General features: G+C 59.2%; 1 protein-coding gene and 1 long non-coding RNA gene across 2 annotated transcripts; one reads left to right on the top strand and one right to left on the bottom strand.

Moving 5' to 3' along the window:
* Positions 1 to 445: 445 nt before the first annotated feature.
* Positions 446 to 24,391, top strand: GFRA2 (GDNF family receptor alpha 2). The gene is made up of 9 exons (XM_083811571.1): positions 446 to 1,017; positions 5,551 to 5,865; positions 9,479 to 9,562; positions 13,353 to 13,701; positions 21,150 to 21,259; positions 21,356 to 21,496; positions 21,593 to 21,768; positions 22,679 to 22,732; positions 22,900 to 24,391. The coding sequence occupies exons 1-9, from the start codon at positions 978 to 980 to the stop codon at positions 23,026 to 23,028; spliced, it is 1,398 nt and encodes a 465-aa protein (XP_083667697.1). The 5' UTR covers positions 446 to 977; the 3' UTR covers positions 23,029 to 24,391.
* LOC310886682 lies at positions 14,842 to 20,941 on the bottom strand. The gene is made up of 2 exons (XR_014575429.1): positions 15,660 to 20,941; positions 14,842 to 15,451 (listed from the first exon to the last, which is right to left on the bottom strand). It is a non-coding gene; the product is annotated as an uncharacterized lncRNA (long non-coding RNA).
* Positions 24,392 to 27,533: the final 3,142 nt, after the last annotated feature.

Genomic DNA, 27,533 nt, shown 5'->3' with positions numbered 1-27,533 from the left:
CACAGGGCTGGAAGGACACAGGGATGAAAGGACACGGACATAGGGACACATGGAGGGAGGGACGCAGGGATATAGGGACGCAGGGATATAGGGACACAGGGATATAGGGACACAGGGATATAGGGACACAGGGATATAGGGACACAGGGATATAGGGACACAGGGATGGAAGGACACAGGGATGGAAGGACAGGGATTTAGGGACCCAGGGACGGAAGGACCCAGGGATGCAGGGACCCAGGGATGAAGAGCCGTCCCTCCGCCACATCCCCCCGCCCGCACCCCCCCCCCAGCCCCTACCCCACCGAAGGGCGGCACAAGGGCGCCCGCAGCTCCTCTGCCCCCCTCCCGTTCTTCTCCCGAGCCCCGCCGAGGGGCGGAGAGGGCAGGGGCGGGGAGGAGCGGGGCGGCCCCGGCGGCTCTGCCCCTTCTCCTCCGCCGGGGCTCGGCGGAGCAGCGCAGCCGCCCCTCGCCGCGCCCCCCGCCGGCAGCCGGAGGCGGGCGCGCAGCCCCCGCTCGGCTCAGAGCCGCCGGCAGCCGGCGGTGCTCGGTGCCCGGTGCGCGGTGCCCGGTGCCCCGTGCTCGGTGCCCGGTGCTCGGTACCCGGTACCCGGTACCCGGTGCCCGGTGCTCGGTACCCGGTGCCCCGTGCTCGGTGCCGGTGCCCGGTGCGCGGTGCCCCCCGAGCGCGGAGCGGGCCGGGGGTGCGGGGGGGCTCCGAGCTCCGAGCCCCGCTGCCGGGCGGAGCGCCCCCACACCCCCCCACCTCGCCTTTCTTCGCAGAGCCGTGCGGATTTGGGATCTACCTGCTCGTCTGGGGGCTTTGCTTCCTTCCCCGATCCTTTTTTCCACCTTTTTTTCCCCCTTTTTTTTTCCTCCTTTTTTTTTCCTTTTTTTTTTTTCCTTTTTTTTTCCTTTTTTTCTTTTTTTTTTTCCTTTTTTCCACCGCCCGTGGAGGAGCTCGTGGATTTACTAACATGATCTTGGCAAACGCCTTCTGCATCGTCCTCTTCGTAGGTGAGTGGCAGCCAGCCCTGCCCTGCCCTGCCCTGCCCTGCCCGCGGGCTGCGGGCGCTGCGCATCCGCTGCCTCTTCGTCCGGATCAGGAGGGGGATGAGGCGAGACACCGCACGGCAGGATTTCCACTAGGGCCGGGAGATTCTGCCTATGCTCTACCCAAGCTTAAAGCCGGGGGTTAAACCCCGGCCAACCCCTCGGAAGCCCCCCCAGGGGCACCGACGGCGGGGACGTGGCTCTGGCCAAGGCACCGCGCAGGATCCGCAGCCGGCGCGCGGCAGCAGAGCCCCCCGCACGATCCCGGTCCCCTCTCGCCTTGGCAGCACCGTGAGGATTTGCATTTCGGAGGATTTTCCCACCCCGAGCCCCCCAGCGCCCTTCGTGCCCCCCGTTCCCGCAGGCGCCTTTGAGCTCGGCGTGGGGCAGCGGGCTCGGAAAGTTGAGCTAATCGCGTGTGCGTGTGCTCGGGGAATCGCCGTCCCCGCTGTTGCAATCCGTGCGCCTTGCTTTCGATCGTGCGTGAGTTATTTGGGAGCTCTGGTGGCTGCCAGGAAGAAGGCTTCGCATTTCTAGGGCAGCCTCCTGCGGCGGCGGGGAAGGTGCAGCTGGAAAGGGATGGGAAGGGGAGAAGTCAGAGGTTGTGTTGGACACGGGGCGTAAAAGAAGCAGAGGAGCAGGGTCCCGTTTTCTCCCCCCGGGAGGCCAGCCAGCTGCCCTGCTGTGTGCGGGGCTGCGGCTCGTGTGCTGTGTTCCAGCCGTGGCTACGGCAGCGCCTGCACCCCGCTGGCTCTGCGTGCGAGCGATCCCGAAAGCTCTGCAGCAGCCTGGAAAAACTCCGCCGAGCTCGCCTCGGCTGCGAGGCCGAGGAGGAGGGACGGGGAGCCGCAGAGGGCTGGCACGCGAACCTCCCGAAAGGGCACCCACGGCGGAGGACCCACCCTGTGCAGGGTGCTCAGCACCTTCCGGGGATGCTCAGCGCCCTGGGTGAAGGGGGGGGAAGGTGCTCATCCCCTCTGCTGCTCCCCGATGTAATCCTGCTGGCTGGGGGGGGGGATGCTGTGCCGTGGTGGAGAGGGGTCTGCGTGCTGCCCCCATGCTGGTGCGGATGCGGGTCTGGGCGGCGGGGGGCTGAGCCAAAATTTGGGGTGTCCTTCCCTGCGACCTGCTGGGGAACGTCGGGGTCCGGGCACAAAGCTGAGCCAGAGGGAGCGAGGTCTGGGGGCACGGGGGGGGCTGCCGGGGGGGGGGCAGCCCCGTTTGTAGGCACGGCTGAGTCGCTGGTGGAGGTCTCACGAGGGGGCTTCAGGAGGGCAGGGACCCACCGGGATGCTCCACCTGAGGCATCCGAGCCGCGGTCCGTCCTCCTCGCAGGGCTGGCAGCCCAAAAGCCAGACCCTCAGCCCCTTCCCCGCGCCCCTGGGGCTTCCTGGGTGCGTGGCGGGGCCAGGCAGGGAGGAAGCCCAGCTCTCGGTTCAGCTCTTAACATCTGGGCTTTTCTTTCCGGAGAGACCAAAAAAAAAAAAAAAAAAAAAAAAAAATCCCTCTCGGCTGGGATAACGCAATTGCTACCACGACAGCAAGGCTGGGAGGCTGCGTGCTCCTCAGCAATTCTTTTTTTTGTTGTTGTTGTTTTTAGTCAAGTTGCGAGGATAAATATTTCCCTCTGCCTGTGTCCAAAGGTCTCTGGCACGACCAGTAAGAGGAAAAAAAGCATTACAGCTAGAAGGGAACGGTGGCTACGGCGCCTGACGCTGCCTCATTCCCTGGCTGTTGGAGGTTTGTGCCTCTGCCTGCGAATCTGTGCTGCGCTCCGACCCCCCCGAGCCGGCCGAGGGTTAGGTTGAAATTCCCTGCAGGTGTTTTATTGGTACGAGTTTAGCCAGGGGTTTGTCCGTGACGTGATTTGGTTTGGGTAGAACGAAGGCTCAGCCTGCCCCACCTTGCACCCCTGCAGGGTTTTGGGGGGCTTTGCCCGGCATGGCCGCGCCGTGGGGCAGGAGGGGAGGGGGGGGGTCCCAGAAATAACACCTTGATTCCAGCCTGTCCAGCCGGGGCTGAGCGTGTGGCTGGCTTTGGGGCAAAGATCCGGGCTGCTTCGCCCTTCCTCCGGAGCAGGAGAGCTCCGTGCCCTGCTCCGCGGCGCCGCTGGCATCCGCAGCTCGGACGTGGTGGTGCTGGGTGGATTTCCTGCTGGCCTCCCCACCCCGGCACCACGCCGCCCAGGGCGCTGGGCCCCTCGGGAGGATGCTCCAGGAGCTCCAGAGCCTTTTGCATCGGAGCAAAGCTGCCTCCCTTCCCCGCACCCCCCCGGCACCTGCGGACCCTGCCCGGGAGGCGCACGGAGGCGGCGAGGAGAGGGGAGCGCGGCCGGAGGAGAGGCTCAGGACCTGCGGCGAGGCTTCGTGGAGGCAGGAGCACGAACTGGAGCCGAGCTTTGGGCTTGGGGCTGGAGCCAGAGGGATGTGCAGCCGGGATGAACGAGGAGAGGCGGCGTGGTGCCGAGCTGTGGGATGGCTCTGCCTGTCTGGCAGCCGAGCGCCCTGCAGGAGCAGCTCGTCCCAGCTCGCTGGGAGGCTCAAGGCTGTGGTTTCCCGACGTGCACGGACGCGGAGCCGGCCCCTTTCTTCTCGCAGCGCCGCAGCTTCACCCGTCTCGTGGCGAAGAGCTTGCATTTCAGCCCTGGAGAGCGTTTGGGGATGCCAGCTTCTCCCCCGCCGTGCACGGACCCTGCCTGCTTCCCCTGTGGAATATAATCCCGAGAGGCCGAGGAGAGCCGTGGCCAGGGACGCCTGCCACCCCACCTTGGATCTAACACGGACAGAGGGGCCCTGTGGCTGCTCCTGCGCACCTGGACGCCCTCCAGACCTCTCCAAGCACACCGATGGTCTTTTGGGGCCATCAGCTGAAGCCCAGGAGGACGGGGTCCCAGCCCCGCATTGCCCAGTCCCTCCTGCAGAGCCGCCCGAGCCCCCGGTGTCCCCTCTCGTGCGGTGGCAGGGGACGAGCCCTGCTTGCGTGGAGCTCCCTGCGTGGCCCCGTGGGTGGGGGGACACGGGTGGCCCTTGTCACATGCCTGTAGGTGTCACTGTCCCCACGCCGTACCCGGACGAGTGGCCACGGAGAGGGAAAGGGGCTTGGAGCTGGAGGCTGACATTTGCTGCTCCGGGAGCCGCTCCCCGTGGCACCACGGGCAGTGACACCCACGGCTCGCGGCGGGGGCGTTGCACGCAGTGGGGTGTCCCTGCGCATCACCCCCTGGGGTGGCCGAGGATGCCCCCCACGTCCCGCCGTGCCCGTCTTTGCTTGCTCCAGGGCTTTCCCTGCCTGCAATTGCAGGCTTGAAGATGGGGGCCCAGGAGTGACAGGGGCCCTGCTGTCCCCTCCCTGTTCCCATCGCTCGGCTGGGGACTGTTGCAGCCTGTCCCCCTTCCCCATGCGCCCACGAAGGGACACCCGCCTTGTCTGGGGTTCTGCTTAGCCAGAATTTTTTTGGAAAGCAAAAAGCGAGCAAGCGATGGGAATAACGGGAGAGCTCAGGGAGTGCCTGGCAGGACGGGGAGAGCTCGGGGCCGATGGCCAAGGCAGGGCCCGCGGCGAGGGCAGGAGCTGGAGCACGGCCTCCTGGAGGGGCGCAGCGCGGAGGCAGGCAGGAGGCCGTGCTGGGGGGAGAGCTCGTGCCGAGCCACACTGCTCTGCAGCCCTGCCGAGCCTGGGAGCTCAAAACCCATGAGTCAGACGCCCTAAAAATCCCATGGCCGGGCTGAAAATGCTGAGCCCCAACCTAAAAAAAACAAAAAACAAACAAAAAAACAGCAATGCGCATGGGGAGTTTGGGCTGGCTTGCTCTGGAGATGTCGTGTGCGGAGGCTCGTCTCCGCGGGCACCAGGGCTGGAAACACGCCGCCTTTTTCCGTTTGCTCTTTGCTTTTCATGGGGAATGGAGAGGCCGGTGTCCCCCTGCGTCACAGCCCCCTGGCGAGGCTGCAGCTGAGGGCAGGGGCTGGGAGCGGAGGAAGGACGCGATCCCTCCCCGGGCTGCTGCGGGGTTTTGGGGGGCGCTGCAGGGTTTCGGAGGGTGCAGCTGAGGACACATCCAGGCAGGGGCTGCGAGTGAGGGAAGGATGTGATCCCTCTCCGGGGTGCTGCATGGTTTCGGAGGGTGCAACTGAGGACACATCCAGGCAGGGCCTGGGAGTGGAGGAAGGATGTGATCCCTCTCTGGGGTGCTGCGGGGTTTCGGAGGGTGCAGGGGAGCAGTGGAGAGGTGCAGGGGAGCAGTGCAGGGGTGCAGGGGAGCGGTGCAGTCTGCTCGCATCTCTCTGTGGATTTCGGGGCTGGCATCCCCCCCGAATCAACCCCAACCCTTTTCCCTGCACCCATCCGCCCCCCATCTGCACCCCGCTGCAGGGCACCTGGCTGGGGGCTCGAGTTCGGCGTCTCGGGGCGGGTGCGCACGGGGCAAGGACTTCTCCCCACCAACGCCCCCTCACCTCTCTCTGCCCTCCTCTCTCCTCCCCGCCTCCCCCGGGCCAGATGAGACCCTCCGCTCGCTGGCCGCCCCCCCGTCCCCCCCAGGGCAGGACCCGCAGGGCTGGCGGGCGCCCGTGGACTGCGTGCGAGCCAACGAGCTGTGCGCGGCCGAGCCCAGCTGCAGCTCGCGGTACCGCACGCTGCGGCAGTGCCTGGCGGGGCGCGACAGGAACACCATGCTGGCCAACAAGGAGTGCCAGGCGGCGCTGGAGGTGCTGCAGGAGAGCCCCCTCTACGACTGCCGCTGCAAGCGGGGCATGAAGAAGGAGCTGCAGTGCCTTCAGATCTACTGGAGCATACACCTCGGGCTGACCGAAGGTATGGGCGATGCGGGGTGGTGGTGGGGTTGGGGGTGATGGGGGGCGGGGGTCCCGGGCCTATTCGGGGTCTGGGGGATCTGGGGGTCGCTGCTTTCTCCAGCAGAATGGGGCTGGGGGTTGCGCAGGGGTTGGTGCCCCCCCTTGGTGGGAGGATGCTGGTGTGGGATGGGATGGGGGCGGTGTGCCCACGGTGGGCTTGGGGCAAGGGGGAAATGGGTTTGGGGGCTGCGCTGGCAGCCGCAGCCGGCTGCTGCCATGTGGTGGGGAGGGAGCTGAGCGTGGGCGCAGGGCTCCTCTCCTGCCATTGCCTCCCTCCGGGTTCTGAATCGTGTCCCCCAAAGGCTGCGGGGTCGTTGCCCACGTGTGAGCAGGGTTTGCGGGCTGTACCCACCCCGTTCCCCCCTGCAAGAGGCTGGAGTGCGGGGGAGCCTTGGAAGCAAGCCCCACAGCCTCGTCTGCCACGAACGCTGGAGGAAACGGGGGCTTTTCCCTGTGGTTTTGGGCAAGCCCCACGTCTCCTCTTCCCATCTGAAAGGCAAAGTGCTCTGAGGTCTGCGGACAAAGAGGGTAGGAGGGAGTTTCCTGAGAGCATCCAGCCTTTCCCCTTCTGTCTGCCCTTTCCAGGGGCACCAGGACCGGCACCGAGGTCTTTGCAGCATCTCAGGGGCTGTGGGGATCCCCTTGGGGTGCAGAGGTCCTCGCTGCCCCCCAGACCCCCCCCCCCAGTCCTTGCTCCCGGAGGGCTGGCAGCAGGGCGGGCTCGCTGGGATCGCACCACGCAGGGGCGATGCTCCAGAGGCTGCCGTAATTGCAGCCTGGTGGAGGAGTAAATCAGAGGCCGGAGCAGCGCAGGTAATTGAAATTGGATTTGGCCAGGCCGGGGCTGGGTTGTGCATCAAAGGCAGGATTAGCTGCTGCCTGCCCGTGGGGGCTCCTCCTCGGCCCCTCGCCCCTCTGCGAGGCCACCACAGGGGCTGGGGCTGCCCCATCGCCTGGCTGGCTCCTGGCCCAGGGCTCAGAGGGGCTGGGAACTGGTTGGAGAGGGAGAAACTGGTGGTGAGGGACTCGCCTGGGGCTCGGGCTGCTGCTCACAGGGTTTGCTCTGCTCTCCGGCCACCCCCGCGCAGCTTTGCCAGGCTGGGGACGGGCAGAGCCAGCACCAGTTTGACAGCACAGATCCCTCTAATGGGCTTACGGCCGGCTCTGCGCATGGAAGCTCTTAAATCCAGCTCCAGCCTGTGCAAAAATCTTGCTCCGGAGCCGCCGGGTCACGGCACAGCCCATGCAAGGGCATGCACCCGGCTGGGCAGTGGCAGCTTGCGCGCAAGCACCTGCAGCGCAGCGTGTGGTGGCAGCTTGGCCCCATTTCCACCGGGAATCTGGGCGTGGAAAAACTCCCGGTCCTCTGCTGTTCGATTGTCCTGGCTTAAATCCACCTCCTCAAGAGGAGTGCAGGGGATGGGGGCACGTTTTACAGCCCACGGAGGAGAATCTCTCCCTGGCAGGGGGCAGAGCATCCCCCCTGGCAGACCCCACAACCATTCCCGCAGTGGGCACGGGGCTCTGCCCGCCCCCGGGAGCTGGGATCGAAGGCGGAGGAGAGGCTGGTGATGCTGGGAGCCTTCGGTGGCAGGGACGAGGAGTGCTTGCACCCCAGTGCGCAGCCCCCTGCGGCAAGCCCTGCTGGAGTTGCCTTCAAATCTGGGTCAGCTCAGGGATGAGCGAGCCCCCAAACCCGCCCAGAGCAGGAATTAGTGCTTAATTGTTCTCTACCCCTCATTAGCCGCCTTCCTTCAGCGGTTTCAGAGGGCTCTGCAGACATGAACGGAGGGAGCTTTGGTGCTTGATGGGTACTCCAGGACCTGTGCTTTGATTTGTGGGGGAAAAACAGGAGATTTTTACCAGGTCTGGAGACTCTGGGGAGATCCAGCAGCTCGTAGCTTAAAGATGCTCAAACCAGCGAGTGGGAGAGCCACGAGGAGCCCGGGGTAGGCCCCGACCTCGTGCCTTTAGCAAGGATGCTGCGCCCCGGCCGCCTCCATCCAGCCCCGGGGCTGCGGGCTCGAGGCAGCCCTGCCATAAAGGAGGGCTGCTTTCACTCCAGCCTCGTTCCTGGAGGTTAATTGCATCTCAGCGAGCTCAAGAAAAGTCCGCTGCCCTTTTAATGCTCGGTAATTTTCCTAGCAAGCAGCAGGGTTCAGCTAGTATTTAATTATTTATTGCATTGGCAAAGCAATATACCGTGAGGTTACAGTGTTTCCTAAATGCACTTTAATAAAGGTGCTATTTGTCACTGGAGCATTAGGAAACCCAGCAAAACGGGAAGACACGCTGCCCGGAGCCTCGTTCCTCCGGGACCGTCATCATCATCAGTCCCTGGTGGGGGTTCTTGCCCCCCCCGTAGCATCACGCAGCATCCCCCTGAGCACGGCAGGGCTGGAAACCCACGGCCCCAGCCCCAGCTGGGGTCTCCCCATATCCCCTCCCGGCTCTGCCCTCCCCAAAATTCCCCAGGGACAGCGCTGAGGGGCTGCAGGGCTGGGTTCGTGCCCTCCCCCATCGCGCCCGACCCCATCACGAGCTTGTTTTCCAGCACGTCAAGTGGCTCCTTAATAATCCTTAAATATCCTTAAAATTAATGGGATAAATGCTGCTGCCTTGGGCTAACGGTGGCCGGGAGAGCTGCAGCCGTGGGGCACAGTGGGGTTACCCCCAGCGAGGGCACCAGGGCGCAGGATCCGGCCCCGAGGGCTGCCAGGCACAATGGAAATCGATGCTCCAGGCTGGTGCTCAGCCTCTGACCGGGGTTTTCCAGGTCCGGCCACTGATTTATTTTTATATATATTTTAAATATATAGTCTGTGTGTTTTTTTTTTTTTTTTAATCTTGCGGCTCATGGGGTTTGAGGAGAGCATTTCCTCCCCCGAGAGCTGCGGTTCTCCTGAAATCAAATTTCTCTGGAGTTACACGAAGGGCGCGCAGCAAAAGCACGTGGGCTTGTGCTTAGGGCAGGGGGGGAGAAGCGGCTGGGCTGGGGATTCCCCTGGCAGGTGAGGAAGGAGGAATTTAGGGTGGGTAGGTCGGTGCTGAAACGATTTGTTTCTCCGGCCAGCTCTGCGCCCCCCCCACCCCACGACAACCATCGCTGAAATTTTCCCATTTCTCCAAAGCGCACCAGAGGCAGAGCGGAGCGGAAGACATTTTTTACAGCCTTCTTTTTTAAGGAAATGCTTTTTTCCTTAACAAACAAACAACAAAAAATCCGGCCTTGAGTCCAGACCCTTAAAGCTCCGGCGTGCAGCTGGCCGGGGCTGTGCGGCCGTGCCGGCGGGACATTGACCTTGCGCGTGTGAATTCGCTGAACCGTGGGGCTCAGCCCGAGCTCAGGCCAAACCCAGCTGGGGCAAGGAGCAGAGCTCATGGCAGCCAGCAAAAATCACCCAGAGCATGGCCCAAGAGGGCTCCTCCTGCCCCGCAGGGCTGTGCTTGGGGTGCTTCTTGCTTTGCCCTTCGCCAGCTGGAGGTGGCCGTGCCCGGCGCGGCCGCGCTCGCTCACTGCGCTCTTTTAATTTGCTTCCTCTTCCCCTTCTCTTTCCTCCCTCCCACTCCAGGAGAAGAATTTTATGAAGCTTCCCCCTACGAGCCGGTCACCTCTCGTCTCTCTGATATATTCAGGCTCGCTTCAATTTTCTCAGGTAATAAAAGCAACATGCTTCCGCCGGTTTGGCTGCTCCTGCCCGGGAATAGAAACCTGCAACCCAGCTCCCTGCCGGTGAAACCCTGCAGCTCCCTCCCCTGCAGTTCACCCCAGCACTCCCCCAGCCCACCTTTGGCCTGCCCAAAATCCCCCTGCCCAAAATCCCCCTGCCCACTTCTCCTCCATCTCCCTAGAGCCGGTGCTTGGGCATCGTCCGGTGCCGCCCCTGCCCGGAGCACCGACAGCGTCCTCCTGCTGGGCTTTAAATTCCCCCCAGGCTGTGATTTAGGTTTTTACCTCCTGGACTCCAGCCATGGGTGAATAATAAGTAGAGAAGGTGGGCTTTGGGGTTTGTAAGTCACTCGTTTGTCTTGCCACATCCACTGGGGTTGTGGCATGAGATGGGGGAGGCTTGGACGGGGCGCAGAGCCTCCCGCTGCCCGTGGGTCCTGCATGAAAAGCCCTTTGTGTCCTGGGAGCCGAGGGATGCCCTGTCCGTGGCCTCGGTGGCTGGGAAGCCGGGGGGGGGACCCTGTTTGTCCCTCCCTGGGGTTGCTGGCCTGGAGCTGAGCCCTGGGATGCTGCTCGGAGGAGGAGCAGAGCCCTTGGGAGCACCTCTGCGCCCTATGCCCTCCTCTCCGAACCCAAACCCCACCACCACGGTCCATTAGGAACTTTTTTTTTTTGCCATCTATTTCCATGACAACCCTCAGCTCTGCCACCACCCCTCTTCCGAATTAGGTCAGCAATGCCTTGGCTTCTTTCTCCTCTTAACCCTTTCCCCGAGAGCCACCCAGGGGTTTCGGGGAGCCTTGTGCTCCCCCCGGCACCCCTCACCATGCGCCCAGCTCATGGGTGCACCTCGGGGAGCCCCTCGCTGCCGTCACCCGCCGGGTTTTGGCTCCTGGAGCCCCTCTCCGAGGCTCCCCGCGGGGAGCTCAGCGCTGGTTTGGGATGCCGATGCCACCCCCCTCCCATCTCCCGCGTGCCTTTTTGGATTGCATTATCGTCAAGGAAATATTTCAGCTGCTGGAAAGTCGGAAAAGCGGAGTGTCTGGAGCGGGGGATTAAACGCTCACGGCTTGATTTATTCAGAAATGCAAGGCGAGAGGGGAAGGAAGCCTCCCCGGCTTTTGGGGAAAGGGGGAACCGGGGGCTACGCTCCGCAGATGCGCCGTGGCCACCGGGGTGGCCTCGCTGCTGCTTCCAGCCCCTCTCCATCCCCCTCGTGTGGGGCTGGGAGTGCGGAGAGCCCCCCGGGACCCCCAGCCCTGACCCGCAGCCCAAGCGGCTGAAGCAAATGAGCTGTTGCTGTTGTTTCTGGATAACAAGGCTGAGCCGGTGCGCTGTTAATTGCCTGTGGGGATAGCGCAGGGATTACGTTACCTTGCGAGGAGGAAGGGAGGGAGCGAGGCGATGCTCGATGCTCGATGCTTGATGCTCGCGGCTGGGCTCTGGTTTCTCACACCCCGGCTGGGAGCACGAGGGGAGCAGGGGGCTGGGGGCAGAGCCCCCTGAGCTGCACGGGGCAGAGCAGAGCATCCCGGTGAGGATGGATGGTGCCAAACAAGAGCCTTGCCCAGTGCCCTGCAGGAACAGAAGCCATGGTGAAAGAGGCGGGCGTGGGCAAGAAGGAATTGGGGGAACTGGAGCAGCGAGATCAAGAGGCTCGCCCAGCACCAGGGTTTGCAGCAGCTCCCCGCCAGGCTCAGCCCCTTGCTTGGGAAGCACGGGGCCAGCACCCAAGAATTGGTGGGCACCGGGTGGCCAGGCTCAGCCCGTGCTGCCTTCCTCATCGCCCTCCTCCTCCTCTGCCCCCAGCCCCGTCCTGTTCCGATCGGGCAGGGACAGCCGGTGGCACCGCGTCTCCCGCTGCTCCCGAAGCTCCTTGGCCCCCGTCTCCTGCCCGCCTCATGAAATTTTCATGCCTGTGCTTTATTAATGAGCTCCCCAGGAACCCTGCGCTCTCAAGCACCGGCTCTATTAAAATGCATCCAGGTCCCTGCAGGTCCGGGGCAGGGCAGGCACGGTGCTCGGGAGGATTAGGCGGTAAGCCGGCACTTTGCATAGATCCCACGCTCGTGCTGGAGAGCTGCTGGCTGCGAAGGCTCCCTGCATCCCCCTGCAGAGCCAGGGGCTGCTTTGCACCAGCAGAAAGGAGAACTGTGCTCCTCCTTCCTCTTCAAACACTTCATCCCCTCCTGCTCCTCTGGCATCGGGGTCACGAGCTGGCTCCATCCTCAGCCCTTGGCTGGAGGGACCCCGTGGCACCGCCAGGCTGGGGGGGCTCCTGCAGCCAAATTCCTGCCCCGTCCCCTCTTTGGGGTTGCACAGGAGGGCGCAAAGCTCCTCTTTGCTCCTTTCTCCCCCTCTCACAGCTTTATTCCCATCACCCTCCGTAAAACATCTCTCCCAGCTTCTGTGACCTCCTTGCCTCTTGCACCATTTCTCGAGGCAGATGTGTTTATAAATCAAATATCACGAGACGCACTCACTTTAGGTGTGTTGTATCGAACCCCCCATCTCAGGGGGCATTAATCCCACCGGCGATGTGTTTGATGGCACGCTCAGAGCAGCTTTCCCCAGGGATGCTGGCGGGTGGGCTTGGGGGCTGGCAGCACCCCTTCTGCACATAGGGTGGGAGCCGGGGGGGTTGCACGGGACAAAACTGGGGAGAAATCAGGTTTTGTCTTCTAATTAGGACCTATTAATGCAGGTGTTGCTGCTTGCAGGAGCTCCAGGCTGGGGTGCTCATGCCAAGCTGGATAAAACTGCAGGAAAATGAGCCCAAGTTGGGTCCTGGGCTGCAAATGGTGCCCCCAAAATGCTCCTCACCTGGGGGGCCAGATCCTGCACGCCCTGGGTAGCAGCAGGGCCATGGGCATCGCTGCACTCAAAGAGGCAAAGCAAGGAAGGGAAACCATGGTCCCCAAGGCAGCTGATTGCCATTTGCTAATTACCAGGGCCTTACAAACACGCCCGGTAGGAAACCCTCCTCAGTGCTGTCATTTGTCTTTGCCAGTGGAAGCCAGGAGACAATGGAAGAACCCACGAAATTGGCTGGGCTGCGAAGGAGAGGAAATTAGGGAAGAAATTGCTGGTGCAGTCAGGTGACTTTTAAAATAGCACCTGGCCTGCCAAGGGCAATTCATCATTTTGACAAAAACAAAGCAAAAAAATAGAAAAAAAATCAGCGTTTGTTCCCACTCAGTGGTTTGGCTCTGTCCATCCTCTCCCTGGCTGCTTTATTTGCTGACACCTGGGATTCCCGGGGTGGATGCAGGACACGGCTGGAGCCTAGCTCTGTCCCCATTGTCCCTGCCAAGGCAGGACTCGGCCCTTTTGGGGTCATGGCTGGGGGTGACCTGGTTTTTGGGAGCCCCAGGAGGGGATACAGGGGCTGGCTGGGCCCCATGAAGCTCATCAGATTATTCTGCTTTGGAGCAGGCTGGATAATTAATAATTATTCTTCGAATAATTGACTGGAGGAAAAAAATGTTGTAAATTCATCGCGTGAATTATGCACTGAGGACGGTTTAACCAGGTCCCCATGTGTGCTTGGTGTGTGTGACCTCCTTCCCTGTCGGAGGAAGGCTTCCAGATCGTGCAGGGGGTGAAAGGATGGGGGGACCGTGGCAGCGCATCCCCTCCCCACCTCCAGCACAGCAGGGACACGGCGGTGCCAGCCCCTTCCTGGCGGCACCTTGGGGCTCGAGGACGTGTCCCCAGCAGCTCCGTGTCCCTCGGGACCAGGCTCACCTCTTCCTCCCCTCTCGCCCTCGGGGCAGGAATGGACCCGGCCACCAACTCCAAAAGCAACCACTGCCTGGACGCGGCCAAAGCCTGCAACCTGAACGACAACTGCAAGCGCCTGCGCTCGGGCTACATCTCCACGTGCAGCAAGGAGATCTCGGCCACCGAGCACTGCAGCCGGCGGAAATGCCACAAAGCCCTGCGCCAGTTCTTCGACCGCGTGCCCAGCGAGTACACCTACCGCCTCCTCTTCTGCTCCTGCAAGGACCAGGCTTGCGCCGAGCGCCGGCGGCAGACCATCGTCCCCTCCTGCTCCTACGAGGACAAGCACAAGCCCAACTGCCTGGAGCTGCGCAACGTGTGCCGGGCCGACCACCTCTGCCGGTAAGGGATCCGCGATGGCTTCTGCTCGGTGCTGGAAGGGGGATTTTGCACGGGGCCGTGGCTGGTTTTGCGTTGCTTTCTTGTTGCACGGCTCCTTTTCATGTTTGCGGGTTGCCCCGAGGCTTTTGCATCCTCCCAGCTATGTGTGTTCACCGGCTGGGTGTCCTCCAGCAGCCCAGCATTTTTTTTTTTTTCCATGTAAAATGGGGAGGGTTAAGGGTTTCTGGCTACTTGTGGCGAGGTTGGTGTGCTGGGAGGGGGCCCAGAGCCTGGTCCCCCCGCCTTGTTGCAGGGTGAGCCCACGGGTTTGTGCAGGGCTGTGTATGGTTTGTGAGCTTTGGGGGCTCTCCATCTCCCCGAGGCGTGGGGAGGACAAACATTCATCTTGAGGATCTGTGGCACTGGGGACACCCATACCCAACGAAATCCCTCGGTGCGCTTTCAGCATCCACAGCGAAACTCCATCGCTGGCGAAACGCGCTCCTCTCCCCGTGCTGAAGCAAAGTCGGGGGAGATCAGGCTTTTTCTCCATTATGAAACTCATTATTCACAGGGCAAAAAACCTCCTGTCACCCTCCAGGGTCCGGATCAGCCTCGTAAAGAATAAGTTTGCTACGAGGAGGAGGGTCTTGTTGCCATCACGGTGATGGAGGTTCCCACAGCCCGGTGGCAAAATAAATAACGGCGCTTTGGGTCCTCCCCGGCTGCGAGCAACTGCGTTTGAAGTGTGGGAATGTGGCTTTTTATCAAAAAGTAATACAATACGCCAATGTCTATGAATAAAAGATATCAGGGCTGCGCTGAGCCGCGGCCAAATTAATGGCAGCACCTCTCCGTCAGCAGGAGAGGCTTGCTCAGGCGTTAAATGCTGCGGATGTGCCCAGCTCGTGGCGAGGAACAACCCGTTTTGGGGGTTTGGGGCTGTTTGCTCTATGGGGGAAATGCATTTTCCGGCAGCAAATGATGGTGCCCGGCTAGGGAGAGGTGCCCCAAACCCTGATTTATTCCTGGATCATGCTTTGAGCATCGGTGTGCAAAGATTTTTTGCCTTAATCTTGGCTGTTTTCTCCCCACAATGGGACCTGGCAAAGCTGTCCATGGTGCGCATTGACCTGTGCTGCAGGAAGGTCCCATCCTGTCCCTTCTGCTCGGGGTGGGGGGGCTTCCCCAAACCTCACACCCCCATCACAAGCAGCTGCATTAACCAGGCTGCAGCACGGGGGTGTAAGAAGGGTTAAGAGCCTGCGGCGGGGAGCCCGGGGATGCTGGGGATGCTGACACGCTCCAGCAGCTCGCTTGACCTCCTCGGTTTTGCAGCTGCGAAAGTGTTTAAAAGCGGTGACCTATCCGGGGGTGAGCGGTGCCTGCACCTGAGCTGAGCTCCCTCCCCGGAGGCCAGCAGGAAAACAAAACAAAACAAAAAAAAAAAGAAGATTTTTTTTGCTGTATTGATGCTGCTTTGCAAGTGAGAGAGGGTCTGGCTTTTTCATCCCAGGTATTTGGGATGGGAACAGCTCTGGCAGAGGCTGGGTGTGCTGCGTGTTCCCAGCGAGCAGGCGTGCACGCACGGGATGTGTTTTATTGCCCCGCTGCTGGTTTGGGGTCTCCTCCATCCTTCCCCCTCCATCTCTGTGCTTCTTCCCCTCGGTGTTCAGCCTGATCCAAGCTGAGCCCCAGCACCTCGTCCTGGGGCTGGTTTTGCAGGTGGGGAGTGGTCTGTGGGGCTGGTGCTGGGGGTCTCCGCTCTCCTCTGCCTGTAGAAATAACGAAGGGTTGGCGAGAGGATTGCTGCCAGGGTCATCACCGGGTGCTGCGATCACGTCTAAGCGGTGTGCAGGCTTTGTCCTGCTTCCCACAGCTTGCACCCACTGAGGAGCAACTGGGCATGAAACCCTCTGCACCTTTTCGCCCCTGCCCATGGCACAAGCGGCTTTCAGTCCCTTGTGGGATAAGGAAACGTGCCTGCACTTATCAGATCAGGATCACAGACTGATGCTCGTCCTTATCAGAGCACGGGACTGGCAAGGGCAGCGAACTCAGGAGCAGACCGGCTGCTGCTCCACCAGTGATGGGAGATGAGATAACACTCCTGCGTGGGCTCAGACCCTAATTAGGCCTCCCAGCTGAATGCCTAATGAAGGGTGAAGCCCTCAGTACAGGGATGTGCCTTTATGGGGACATTCCTTCTGCACTTTGCAGTGATCAGCGCCAAGCTGGGTGCATGGGGATGCTCAGAGCAGGAGCACCTGCGAGGCCACCGAACCCCTCCGTGAGGTTCCCGGTCCCCAAACCCAGCTCCAGCCACGAGGGCAGGGCGCAATCAAGGCCAGATGGCTGCAATTTGTGCAGCTTTTCGTGCGGGGAGCTCTTCCCGGCACAGCGGAGGAGCCTGACAAACTCCCCGAGCTTTGTGCCTGATTGCAACGGACAGGTTTTAGCTCCCAGAATATAAAAACCTTTTGCAAAACACTAACCTCAGCTAAGGGGAAAGGGAAGGAGAGGGGAAAAAAAAAAGAGCTGATTTCAGCAGCTGCAGTTTGCTGTATTTTTCATCTTGCATCAGCAAGTCGGGAACACAAATAATCTGGTCTTATATGCTTCACTGATGCTGGTGCTGAAGAATTTCCCAGCCTCCACTGGCTCTTGCTCCTCAGCATCCAAAGGCAGGGTGGCTGTTCGTTTTCCTGACTTTTCTCTAGTTTTCGGTGTATTTCAGGCAGTGTTTGTGGTGGGGGGGAGGGATGGATCTTGCCCGGCTCCTAGCAGGACCCCTGTGTCCGTGTGTGTGTGTTGGTGAGGTTCATTTTGGTAAAACTGGGCAGAAATAGCCTCATTTTGGCTGTGGTTGTGAATCCAATTCCTGAGCCGTGCCCTGGGGAGGGGAAGCCCTGCTCCATCACTGACGACCCAAGGGGGAGACTTGGCTCCGTATCAATCAAACACCAAAACACAGGAGCAAAACGCTTTCTTTTAAGCCCGCGTCCTCGCCTTCACGCCCTTTGCTGAGCACAAAGTGCCATCTGTAATGGATGTCGCCTTGATAAACAGCGGCGCGCAGCTCAACTTTCTCATTATGCCACGTAATGAGAGCAGCTCGGAAGCGTGGCTCAGCTGTCCGTGGTCGGGGAGGAGCAGGAAGAGGAGGGAAAAATGCTCCTGGATTTAGCAGCAGCTCCGGGAGAGGCAGAGGGGAGCAGTGCTGGCATCTCAAGGGGGAACAGGGCATGGTCAGCGGGGTCCCCAAAGTGGGTGCCTGCATCAGGGCTGCAATTACCTGCAAAAACCTCTGAATTGGACCTAAAATATCAAATCTGTGAGGGCTGGGGGCTTTGGCTTCCCACCGAAGGAAGGAATGGGGAGGAGAGAGGATGTAAGTGGGGTGCCTCTCCCCGGGGACCCCGTGGGCACCCATGTGCAGAGGCAGCCAGGAGCGATCTCAGCTCCGTGGCCACCTTGCTCAAGGCTGCCCACACTCTTAACACAATAATAAGTCAATTCGCACTGAATAATTAAATAGAGAGCCTTCATAAGTATTGACTTAATGTGACAGCAAGTCTATACTGACTCAGGGTTTGCTTATGTAAACACAATCTCCTGTTCGGCTTAGTTAGCAGTTCAATGAAATAGAACAGTCCTTCAATTAAAATCAAATGATGCGTGTGTTTAATTCTTCCCTTCCCTTACCGGGTAATGATAGGGTTTGAGCATAGGCAAGAGGATAAAAAAAATCATTCAACCGCTCTTATCCGTGATGAATCAACATGCAGTGTCCTAAAATACATCTGGTAACTAAACTTCTTAACTAACAACTTCCAGCCTAGCCCCTGGTCTCTCTGTCCTCGTTTCCTTTTTCTCGAGCTAGCTTGGCTCTTCTTACTCTGTGATTTTGGGGTTCTCCTTTGGTTTGTTCTCCTTTGGTTTGTTCTTTTTGCCTCTTTCCTGCTGTCCCCATCTCCCTGGGCAGCTTTGGGCTGGTCATGAGCACCGGTGCTCATCCTCCAGAGGCGTGATTTTCACTAAATCAGGTATAAAGCCAAGTTGGCCGATAACTTTTCCTGGATAAAACAAGTATTTCCACCCATCCTTTTTTCCCCTGTGAACTATTTCCTAGCTTTTATAGAGGGTCATCCGGAGCAGTGGAGTCCTGCTCTGGCTCCTCTTTCGTTCCCTTAGCCGATGCCATCCCCACGCCTCGCTGCGTTACCCGGCCATGCCGCCCTTGCTGTCGGATGCTCAGTTTTTATTTCTGCGTCCCCTGGCTCCAAATGCATCCATCTCCAGCAGGACAAGCGACCGGGAGGAGGGCACCCAGCGGGTCCCGGGAGCTTTTTATGTCTTGCTGGGCTTTGTGTGTTGTCACAGCTTCTCGAACATCCACCGAGCTGTGGGGAGGGGGGGCAGGCGTTTCTTCTATGCCGCCTCTCCGCGCTGATGTCTATTAAAGCCATTTTTCCTTGGTCCCTGTAAATTGTCTGTGAAAAACATGTCTTGAGTAATCTCTGCAGCTCGGACATTTTCTGCATGAAATATTCGAGAGCCTGATGCCGTTCGCTTTGATGGGTAGAGAATTATTACCAGCGCCGGGCTCGGACTTCTTATAGGCATGTGGTGATGGGAACAATTAGCACCCAATTAGGCACCTCGCATCTGTTCCGGGGATTTTTCTGCTCAAAAATTGCAATGTACCAACAAGTGGAGAGAAAAAAATAAATCTGAAATTCTCTGCTGTGCAGGTAACTTTTAACGTTGGAGAGAAGGTGTCACGTTGGCAAGCTGCTGAGGCTTTCCTGCGTGGTACCAAGGCAGGAGATGAGTTATCTGGGATGGGTGCCCAGAAGGAAACCCCACTGGGGTTGGACCTGGTGCTTAGGGGCATGTGGTTGACGTTGGTAGCAGGGTGATGGTTGGACCGGATGATCTTGGAGGCCTTCTCCAACCTTCATGTTTCCATGGCCTTGCAGAGGGGCTGGCAAGCACCTAAAATGCAAAATGCAAGTCCTGCCGCGGAAGGGTTGGCTTTGAAGGATGTATATCATTAGGGGGTTGTCCTGGAGGCCCTTCAGGAAAGCAGACATGGTCGAAGTCATGCTCGGTGTCTTCCTTTTTTCCCCATCGCTGACTCCAGCTGCCAGCCCCGCTCGCTCCTGCCCAGCTCTCATGTATCGAGGCAGGGACTGGCTGAGCCCACCTGCACCTCGAGCCGCAAGCCAGCAGTTTGGCACAAACTCCTCCTGTTTCTGCTCGGATGGACTTGGCTCCATCCCCTTTTTGCCCGGGCACTTAAAAGCAGAAATCTGAGAAGCTGTGGGCTGGTTCCAGTAAGGTTTATTCCTGGCAGTTCGAGCCTCATCCACCGACTGCGAACTCATTGTGTACAACGGAAAGAGTGACATCTGGCTTGGATATTCTGGAAAGATTACCAGCTGGCTTGTCATGTATTATGAAAAGAATAACATTTGCCTTAGAGGATGCTACAAGCCAGGAGCAGGGCCCCGGGGAGCAGCGTGACAAATTTTCATGGCACTCGGTGATGAACTTGCCACAGTTCTTTAAGGGAACTGACGTGCCTTCGCCTCTGATTTGGGCAGAGGGAAATGCCGTCGGAAACTTTATCTCCCGCGGAGCGAGGGAGGGAGTCCAAAATACCTCCCTGCGGTGGGAACCACGAGCAAGGAGCAGAGCTGGGGCTTTGCTGCCGTGTGATGCCCACCCAGGCTCTCCCCTCTGGGCCTCAGACCCCAAGGCTTCCCCACGCGAGCGAGCAGACATCCCTGGCTGCGTGTCTTGGTAAAAAAAGGGTGCCAGCTGCCTTACTGCTGATTTTTAGCATTCCCCACGTCTAGCGAGCGGTGCCCAGGAGTCCCATCTTCTCGTCACGAGTGCTCCAATAACCCAGATGAAGAGGCCGACCTTGCCCTGGAAATTTGTGGTCCGTTGGGAGGCGCTAAGTGGGTCAGACAGCTGGTGGAAGCGGGGAAATAATCCAACTGGCACCGCCAGCCGCCGGTTGATGGGCAAAAGCTGCGCGCAAGCCGGCCGTGGGAAGCAGCAGAAGGGATGCTGTGGGGTGATGCTGGGGTGTGAAGGGTGGGGGAGTTCCCGAAAAGAGACTCAGCTGCTCCATGAGAGAGGGATGCATCGGTGGTTTGGAAAAAGCCCCGGTCACGGGTGGCTGGAAACAGCAGAAGTCTCCAGGAAAAAGGCTGTGCCGCACCAAGCGCTGCGCTCCGGCACGGAGCAGCCGGTGCCCTGGAGCAGCCCCAAGCAGCTGGGCTTTGTTCCCTCCTCTGTCCTTCCCCCGGTACGTAACACGTGAAGCTGCAGCAGGCTTCTGGCCGCGTGCTGGTGAGCAGGATCTGTCCCCTTCCCTGGCACTGGCTGCGATTAGGCGGTGCCTGCGCCCCCTTCCCTTTAGCGCACTCAAGAGCGGTTGTGATGAAAAGCGCTGGATAAATGTGAGGTATTGCTTCAGATCCCTTCTACCTCATTCAATCACTGCTTCGTTTGTTCCTCCGTTTAATTTGATCAAAAACCTCCTGAAAACAAATCATTCCTATTTAAAAAACAACAGTTTCTAGCCTTTATTTTCATCAGTTCTCGTGGCTTTAGGCAGGTACTGCCGGATGATTCAATCACCGGTTGGACAAAGATGACATTTAATTAAGAAGGAAGGAAAAGGAAGCTAAAGAAAATAATGTATGCTTTCTTCTTTCTATATGACGCGTGAGAAAAAGAGCCGAGGAGGTTTTCTGTTGTGAAATGCAAGGTCTCATCCACGGTGTCAGCAGCTTGGCCGCTTCGCAGCGATTGCTCCTTGTGATTGAGATCCAGCCCGGGCCACAGTTCAGCCTCGTGTCTATCCATCTAATGACCGAGTCAATTTGGAAAACTGCCTTCCATCCGTCTGTCCATCCCCTTCTACATCCTTCACATTTCTTGATCCTTCCACCTCGGTGACTTGGTTTGTCCCAAGGAAAGGGACACGAGACTGTCCCAGCCCCCTGGGCTCTCCGTGAGGCTCCGGTTTGGTTTTTTTCCCCATCTCAGCCACAAAAGAAAAACATACAAACCCCAACCTCCGGCATTTTAATTGCACTCTGAGCTTTAACGTTTCAAGGGGAAGATAAAAACAAGCAGTCAAATTTTACAGTCGCGTAACGACGCCGGGAGCGGCGCGGCCAGATGAGGTGGGGAAGTTTTATGGGGTGGCAGCGGTGGGGTGGGGACTGGGGAGCAGCAGGGACAGGGGTGGGGGGTACCTGCCTGGGGGTGGGCGCCTGCTGGGGTCACGCTGCAGCTCCGAAGCCTCCAGCTCTCACTGAGCTCTCCTCTATATCCTGTTCATCCTCTTTTGTTTCCTTTGTTTTTTACAAATTTCGCTGCTGAGTCGCTCGGTGCCGGCAGCGGAGGTGAAATCCCGTCCCTCTCCCTCCTGTTTCTGCCCCCAGGTCCCGGCTGGCAGATTTCCACGCTAATTGCCAAGCCTCCTTGCAGTCCCTGACGAGCTGCCCCGGGGACAACTACCAGGCGTGCCTGGGCTCCTACGCGGGGCTCATCGGTGAGTGCTCGGACGGGACACGGCGAGGAGGGCTCTCTCCATCCACAGCCCATCCTCAGCCCCTCGTCTCTCCTCCTCTTCCTCTCCCGGGCGCAGGCTTCGACATGACGCCCAACTACGTGGACGCCAGCACCACCAGCATCACCATCTCGCCCTGGTGCTCCTGCAAAGGCAGCGGCAACCTGGAGGAGGAGTGCGAGAAGTTCCTCAGGGACTTCACGGAGAACCCCTGCCTCCGTAAGGCGCTCCCCCGTCGCCCTCCTTCCCCTGCCCATCACGGCCAGCGCCCCGTTCGCACGGCCCCCACGTAAACGTCTTCTCCTGCCCACCCAGGAAACGCCATCCAGGCCTTCGGCAACGGCACCGACGTGACCCTCACCCCCAAGAAGCCCTTGCCCCCCATCACCGTGCCGCCCAAGACGGAGAAAACCCCGTCCCTGCCCGATGAGATCAGCTACAGCAACACCATGTACGACACGAGCGTCATCACCACCTGCACCTCCATCCAGGTAGGAGCCCAGCCCGGTCACAGCTGCAAACTGGGGGTGCTGGTGCAGTGCTGGGCTGCTCTGGACCTCCAAAAAACCCTTCTGCAATTGGCGCAGCTCAGTGCGAGCCACGAGCGCGCGACTTGGCTTGCATGGGCTGTTGGTACCCAGGCGCCTGGCAGGATCCGGCCCCCCTGGTCCTGCTCCAAGTGGTTCTGCAGCACAGGCGGTGCTGTGCCCGCTGAGCACCCTTTGCACGGCTGCAGCCAGCACCGTGCCAGCGGTGGGTGCGCGCAGCCGGGGCAGCATCGCCTCCGCCCGCAGCACGTGCAGGCAGCAATGTCACCCCTGGGCAGCCTCTAATTAGATGCGGCACGCTCGAGTAATTACCTCTTCTGTCTTCTAGTTACCGCTCCATCAGACAATCACAGCGGCTCCATTTCACGCTGGAGCACAGGGACCCGGCACTGCCCCCCCTGGGGCAGCACCCCCCCCCTCTGCCGGGTGGGACCGGGGGTCCTGGTGCAGGGAAGGGAGGATTTGCATCCTGCTCCATGCTCAGCACCCGGCCTGAGCCCCAATTCTGCCCCGGGCTTGTTCAGGGTGCGAACAAGCGATTGCATTCCATGTGGTTTTGGGAAACTGGGAAAATGAGTTTTCTCGTGTTTTGCTGGGCTTGTGGTTGGGTGCCTTGCTCCGGGGATGGGGGCACCGATTCCTGTGGGTTTCACAGTGGTGCTGAGCAGGGTCATTTGCCGGGGGAATGAACCTGGGGCTCAGACGGGGCTGTGTCCACGCTTGCAGCTTCAGTTTTGGTTGCAAAAAAAAAAAGGGACCAGTGAAGATACTGATCTGCCCGGGGAGCCCAGCCCTGGGGTTCAGCCCCGGGTGCAGGAGCCTGCCCTGAGCCTGCCTCCTTCCTCCCCTCCAGGAGCACGGACAGAAGCTAAACAAGTCCAAAGAGCAGAGCCTGTGCTACTCAGAGGTAACCTGGGGGCAGGGGAGAGCCTGGGGAGGGGGGTGCTGCTGCGGGGACCTCACCCCAGGGACTGCATTTCTCACCGACCCATGGGCAAAAATAATAGGCTCTTTCCCCCCCAAAAAAATAAACCCGAGGGTGTTGCTGACTGCCTGATCTTCCCTCGCCCGCAGACCCAGCTGACCACGGACACCATGCCAGACCAGAAGACCTTCGTGGACCCCAAGGCAGGCGGCAGCCGGCACTGGGCGGGCCGGATCCTGCCCGCCGTGCCCGTCCTCCTCCTGGTGCTGGTGCTATAGAGGGACGGGGACGCTCGCCCCAGCCTCGGCCACGCCGCCGGTGCCGGCTCGGGAGCATCGGGAAGCGAAGGCTCACCTCGGGCTCCGGACTGCAACGCTCCCAAACACCGGTGATGCCACCGCGGCACGGCGGTGGAAGGACCCTCGTGGCGCTGGGAAACTTTTGGTGGTTTTCTTTCCCCCCCCTTGTTTTTTTTTTATTTTTCCTTGCCTTTTTCTTTTTTTGTTGTTCGTGTTACGGTGCGTTGGGTTTCTCTGCTGCAGCAGGAGCCCGATGGCTCGTGGCAAAACCCGCCCGCGCCCTCCCCCCCCAAAATGGGGAGCCAAAGCTGTGAACGGCACCGGGGAGGGAAAACGAGCGTCGAGCAGAGCTCGGGCAAGGGCTGGCTGCAGGAGCCACCAGCCCGGGCACGCTGCGGGGACCCCGTGGGGACAAGGGACGTATCCTCATCACCCTGCTCTGGAGGACGACCGCGCTACCGGAGCCTCTCCGTCTCCCTCCGGCCAGGGAACTCGCTCCAGCTCTCTACATCGTTACTGCCTTTGGGTTTTTTTTTCTTTCCCCGTTGTCGGTGAGAATTTTAAACCAGAAAAGAAACCAGTATCCAAGCGGTGTGAGGTTGTCCTGATGCTTTCGGTCTGTCACTTGGAGAGGGAGATTATGGTTTTTTTTGGCATCTTTTTATATTCCATCCTTCGTCCTGTCGGATTTGGGTTGGGATGGGCTCCGACCCCAGCAGCGGTTGGAAACCTCTATATGTTACTCAGTTTTCTTTTATATATACATATATAGTGTATGTATATAGTGTTCACCTATACCTACATATATGTATGTATATACATAACCATATACATCTACAGTGTGGCTTTTTTAAATTTCATTTCCCCTTTATTTTTAAAAAAAAGAAATGCTCAAATGGCAACGACTACAAATGTATTATTGTAAAGTTTATTTTTTTTAAATGATGTCTATAATGGAGGAAAAAAAAAAAAAGAAATAAACCAAGAACAAAGAACCAAGCAGAAGCAAGAGCCGAGCTCGGCGGGCCGGGGAGACGCCGGTGCTGGAGCTGCGGGGTGCAGGATGGGGTCCGTGTCCTGCAGAGCACCCCAAATTCTGCCCACCCTGCTGCTGCAGGAGGGACCCCGGGTGGGCTGGGGGATGCTCGGCTACCGAAACGCGCGGGTTTGGGTCAGTGGAAATGTTTTGCAAGGCTGCGAACAATTCCCTGTCTGTTTTGCTCCGGGAGACAAGCAAACAAGCAAACATTTCAAAGGAGCTGACACGTTCCCAAGTGGCAGGGCTTTTTTTTTTTTAATGCGAAATAACTTTGGTTTTGAAAATATCATCTCCTTTCCTTTGTGTGTTGTGTTTTTTGTTTTGTTTTGTTTTTTTTTTTTTCCACAGCCACCTGACAGCGCTTAAAACCCCACTGAAAGCTTGGAATTTGGGTCATACAAAACCTCGAGTTTCTCGAGTCGGACGCCCCTTCTCCCACATCACTGCTCGTGCTGGGGAGCAGAAGTAGGGATTTGCAGGCAGGGGCATCTCGGGGGGGCCGGAGGGTGAAGCAGGCTGCTTGCAGGGGCTCTGGTGCCCCCCCCGGGATGCTGCCGAAGGGACCAATATTCCCCTTTGCCAGGCAGAAACCCAAACCGCGTTTGATGTGCGAGTTGGCGGGGGGAAAATAAACATGTCACGTCTCTCGCAGGAGCCGCGCTGCAAAGCCAGGCTGCTCTTTAACATATCCTCTCCTCGAACAGCCAGGAAAATGACAGCTCGGAAACTGGGAGCCAGATGTGCTAAGCTGCTCGGCACCGAAAAAACATCGGCACGGCTCGGTGTGCGGGGGGGAGGGAGGCGTTTGGGGGGGCTCTGCGGCCGAGTTTGGGGTTCCTGGTGCGTGGGGGGAGCCGAAAGCCTGCTGCCAAAATCAGCCCTGGCTGGGATGTTTCTGCAGAGGGTGGAGGCAGTGCGTTTCTGTAGGAAAGGGGCTGAGCGTAGATGTGGTGTGGAGCGCTCCTCTTGGCAGCGGCGTGATTTCCTCCGCTGCTTATAAAGGTCAGAGGGAAACATCTGATGCCACATCTGCCGAGCGTTTCCCTACCCTAACCCCATCTGCAATCCTGATGTTTCTAGCTTCTCCTTCTTGCTCCCTCCTGACTGCCAGCAAGGCACCCGTCCCGTTCCCTGCAGCTCTTCGGGTCCTCCATCCCCAGCACAGAGCTCCGGGTGCCCGGGCTATGGGGTGTCCCCCCTCTTCTGGTGGTCCCCAAGAGCCAGGGGGACAAGAGGAGGGCAGCGCTTGGAGATGCTCTGTTTGCTGGTGCTGTGCCCTTGCTGGCAGGGTGCGAGGCGCTGATGATGATGATGAATATTCACCTGTACAAGATGAAGGCATCAGTGGTGCCGGTGAGCCCTCGCCCCGTGCCTCCGACCTCCAGCTGCTGGGAGCTGAGCTCCTCAAGGTGGAAATGCTGATGCCGGGCTGGGCACGCCGAGGCTGAGATGCAAAATCCCGTCGAGTTATCCTCCCAAAGCCTCGCTAAGTCTCTTTATTTTCTGAACACAAAGCCTTTCCTGGAGGGAGGGCAGTGCCAGGAGACACCGTCTGCTTTTGAAGCAGTAGAAGGCGGAGTGGGAATTGTTCTGGAGGATGCAGCGGAGATGATGCAGCGTGCTAAGTCGCTAACTTTCCTCCTGACGGCAGCTGCAGGATGCGTAAGGGGATTTCATTTGCATGGCGTTGTTTTGGGAACCTCCGCGAGGAGCAGCGCTGAAGGCACCGGGTGGGCGCGGGGTCCCCAGCCCCTTGCAGCCAGAGCCAAGCCTCACCTCACCTGGATCCAGAGCGACCCCGGGGGCATTTTGGGGACCTTGTGCAGGCTCCTCTGGGGCCCCCAAAATTTTGTGGTCTGCGTCGCAAACCCAGCACCGAGCTGCTCTGCACCAAGCCTCGTTGATGCAAGGTGTCCAGGCAGTATGGTGCCCACGGGCAGCAGAGATGCCCTGGTGGTTTTAAGCTCGCCGCAGCTTCAGCTCAACGGGAGGAACAGAGCCCAGCCTGCAAAGCCCCTGCTGAGAAGCCACCACATTTGCTCTGATCTCCTTGCAGAAAGAAGAAGGAAAAAAAAAAAAAAAAGAAAGGATAAAGGATTAAGGGCTGTTCAGCTCCCTGCAAGCAAGCTCTCTAGTGTGCTGATTTGGGATTTGGACATCTGCGGGACAGCCCACTTGGATTTTGTCTCTTCTTTCACAGCAAAGGCAGCTGCAGCAGCGCTGGAAGACTTTTCCGACAGGAGAGGTGCTTAGAAATGGACGGGACGGCCCCTCTGCCCCCGGTGACAACTTGATGTTCTCCTTTAGGCACGGAGAGAGCACGGTGGGGCACGGAGGTGCCGCCTTCCTCCTCCCTTAACCCACAAGTTTTCACCTTGGGGCTCTCCTGACACCTCCAGCTTTCCCACAAGCAGATATTTTTGCCTCATTAACTTTTCCAAGCTGATTCCCTTCACAAAGAACACCCCCCTCCAGACCCCCCATTGTACCGTGTTTAATTTTAAAGGCATAAAAATAACATCTTGCACTTGCGAGGTGGCCGGGGACGTGCACAGAGTGGGGTGTTTGGGTTTGGGAACCTCTCCATGCCCAAGCTCTCAGCTGCAGCATTCCCCCATGGCCGTAGGAGCGGGCACGTTTCTCTCAATTACCTCCCCGATGGCCTCGTTCCAGCAACAATTAGCAGCCTGCGAGGGACTCTGGTGTCCTGCCTTACAGCTTCCTAATATAATTACCGCAGCAAATGAGCAGCGAATTAAATCAAGGAGAAAGGCAGGGGGAGGAACCCGTTGTGTGTGCTGCCAGGGGTCAGCGCTCTGCTTGTCTCAAGGTAGGCAACCCTCGGGGCTCGGTCAAGGCTTTTCTCCTCCAAATGTGTGCTTGGATCAGAAATAAAACCCTCAGCTAGAGCAAGCTCCTGGCGTGGGGACAGCTTCCTGGGCTGCCACCGTGGGGAAAGAGCAGGGTTTAGCTGGTGGCTCTGAGCTGGCGATGGATGGATGGATGTGTAACTCTACTGTGAGACCTTACAGAAGCAAAAGGGTTTTTTTTTTATTATTTTAAGGCAGATTTCACTCACCCACAGACACATAAGCCTCCAGCAAGGTACCCAGCCTGCTCAGCACCCACACAGCCCCACCAGTGCCAAACAGAGGGGCATAATCCTGTCCTCGAGCTGCTTTCTGCAGCTTTGCGAGAGCAATGTGCAGCCCCCTCTCCCCCAAATCTTGCTGGCGTTTTTGCTTGTGTTTCCTTGCCTGCACGCCCTGACAAGGGGCTCTTGCGCATCAAGGTGTGATCGGGGGCTGGCACACGCAGTGCGTTAAGGAGAGGAGCGCCCTGTGCTCGCATGGAGCTCCATCAAGCGATGCTTGGTGTCCGTGTGCCCAGCGCAGTGCTGGGGGAGCAGCAGGGAGCAAAGAACCGCAAGGTTTGAGTCCCTCCC

The sequence above is a fragment of the Anser anser genome (assembly GCF_964211835.1).
Source record: "Anser anser genome assembly, chromosome: 26".
Classification (NCBI taxonomy): Eukaryota; Metazoa; Chordata; class Aves; order Anseriformes; family Anatidae; genus Anser; species Anser anser.
Note: the sequence above shows the minus strand (reverse complement) of the source record. Positions and strands in the feature narration are given on the sequence as shown.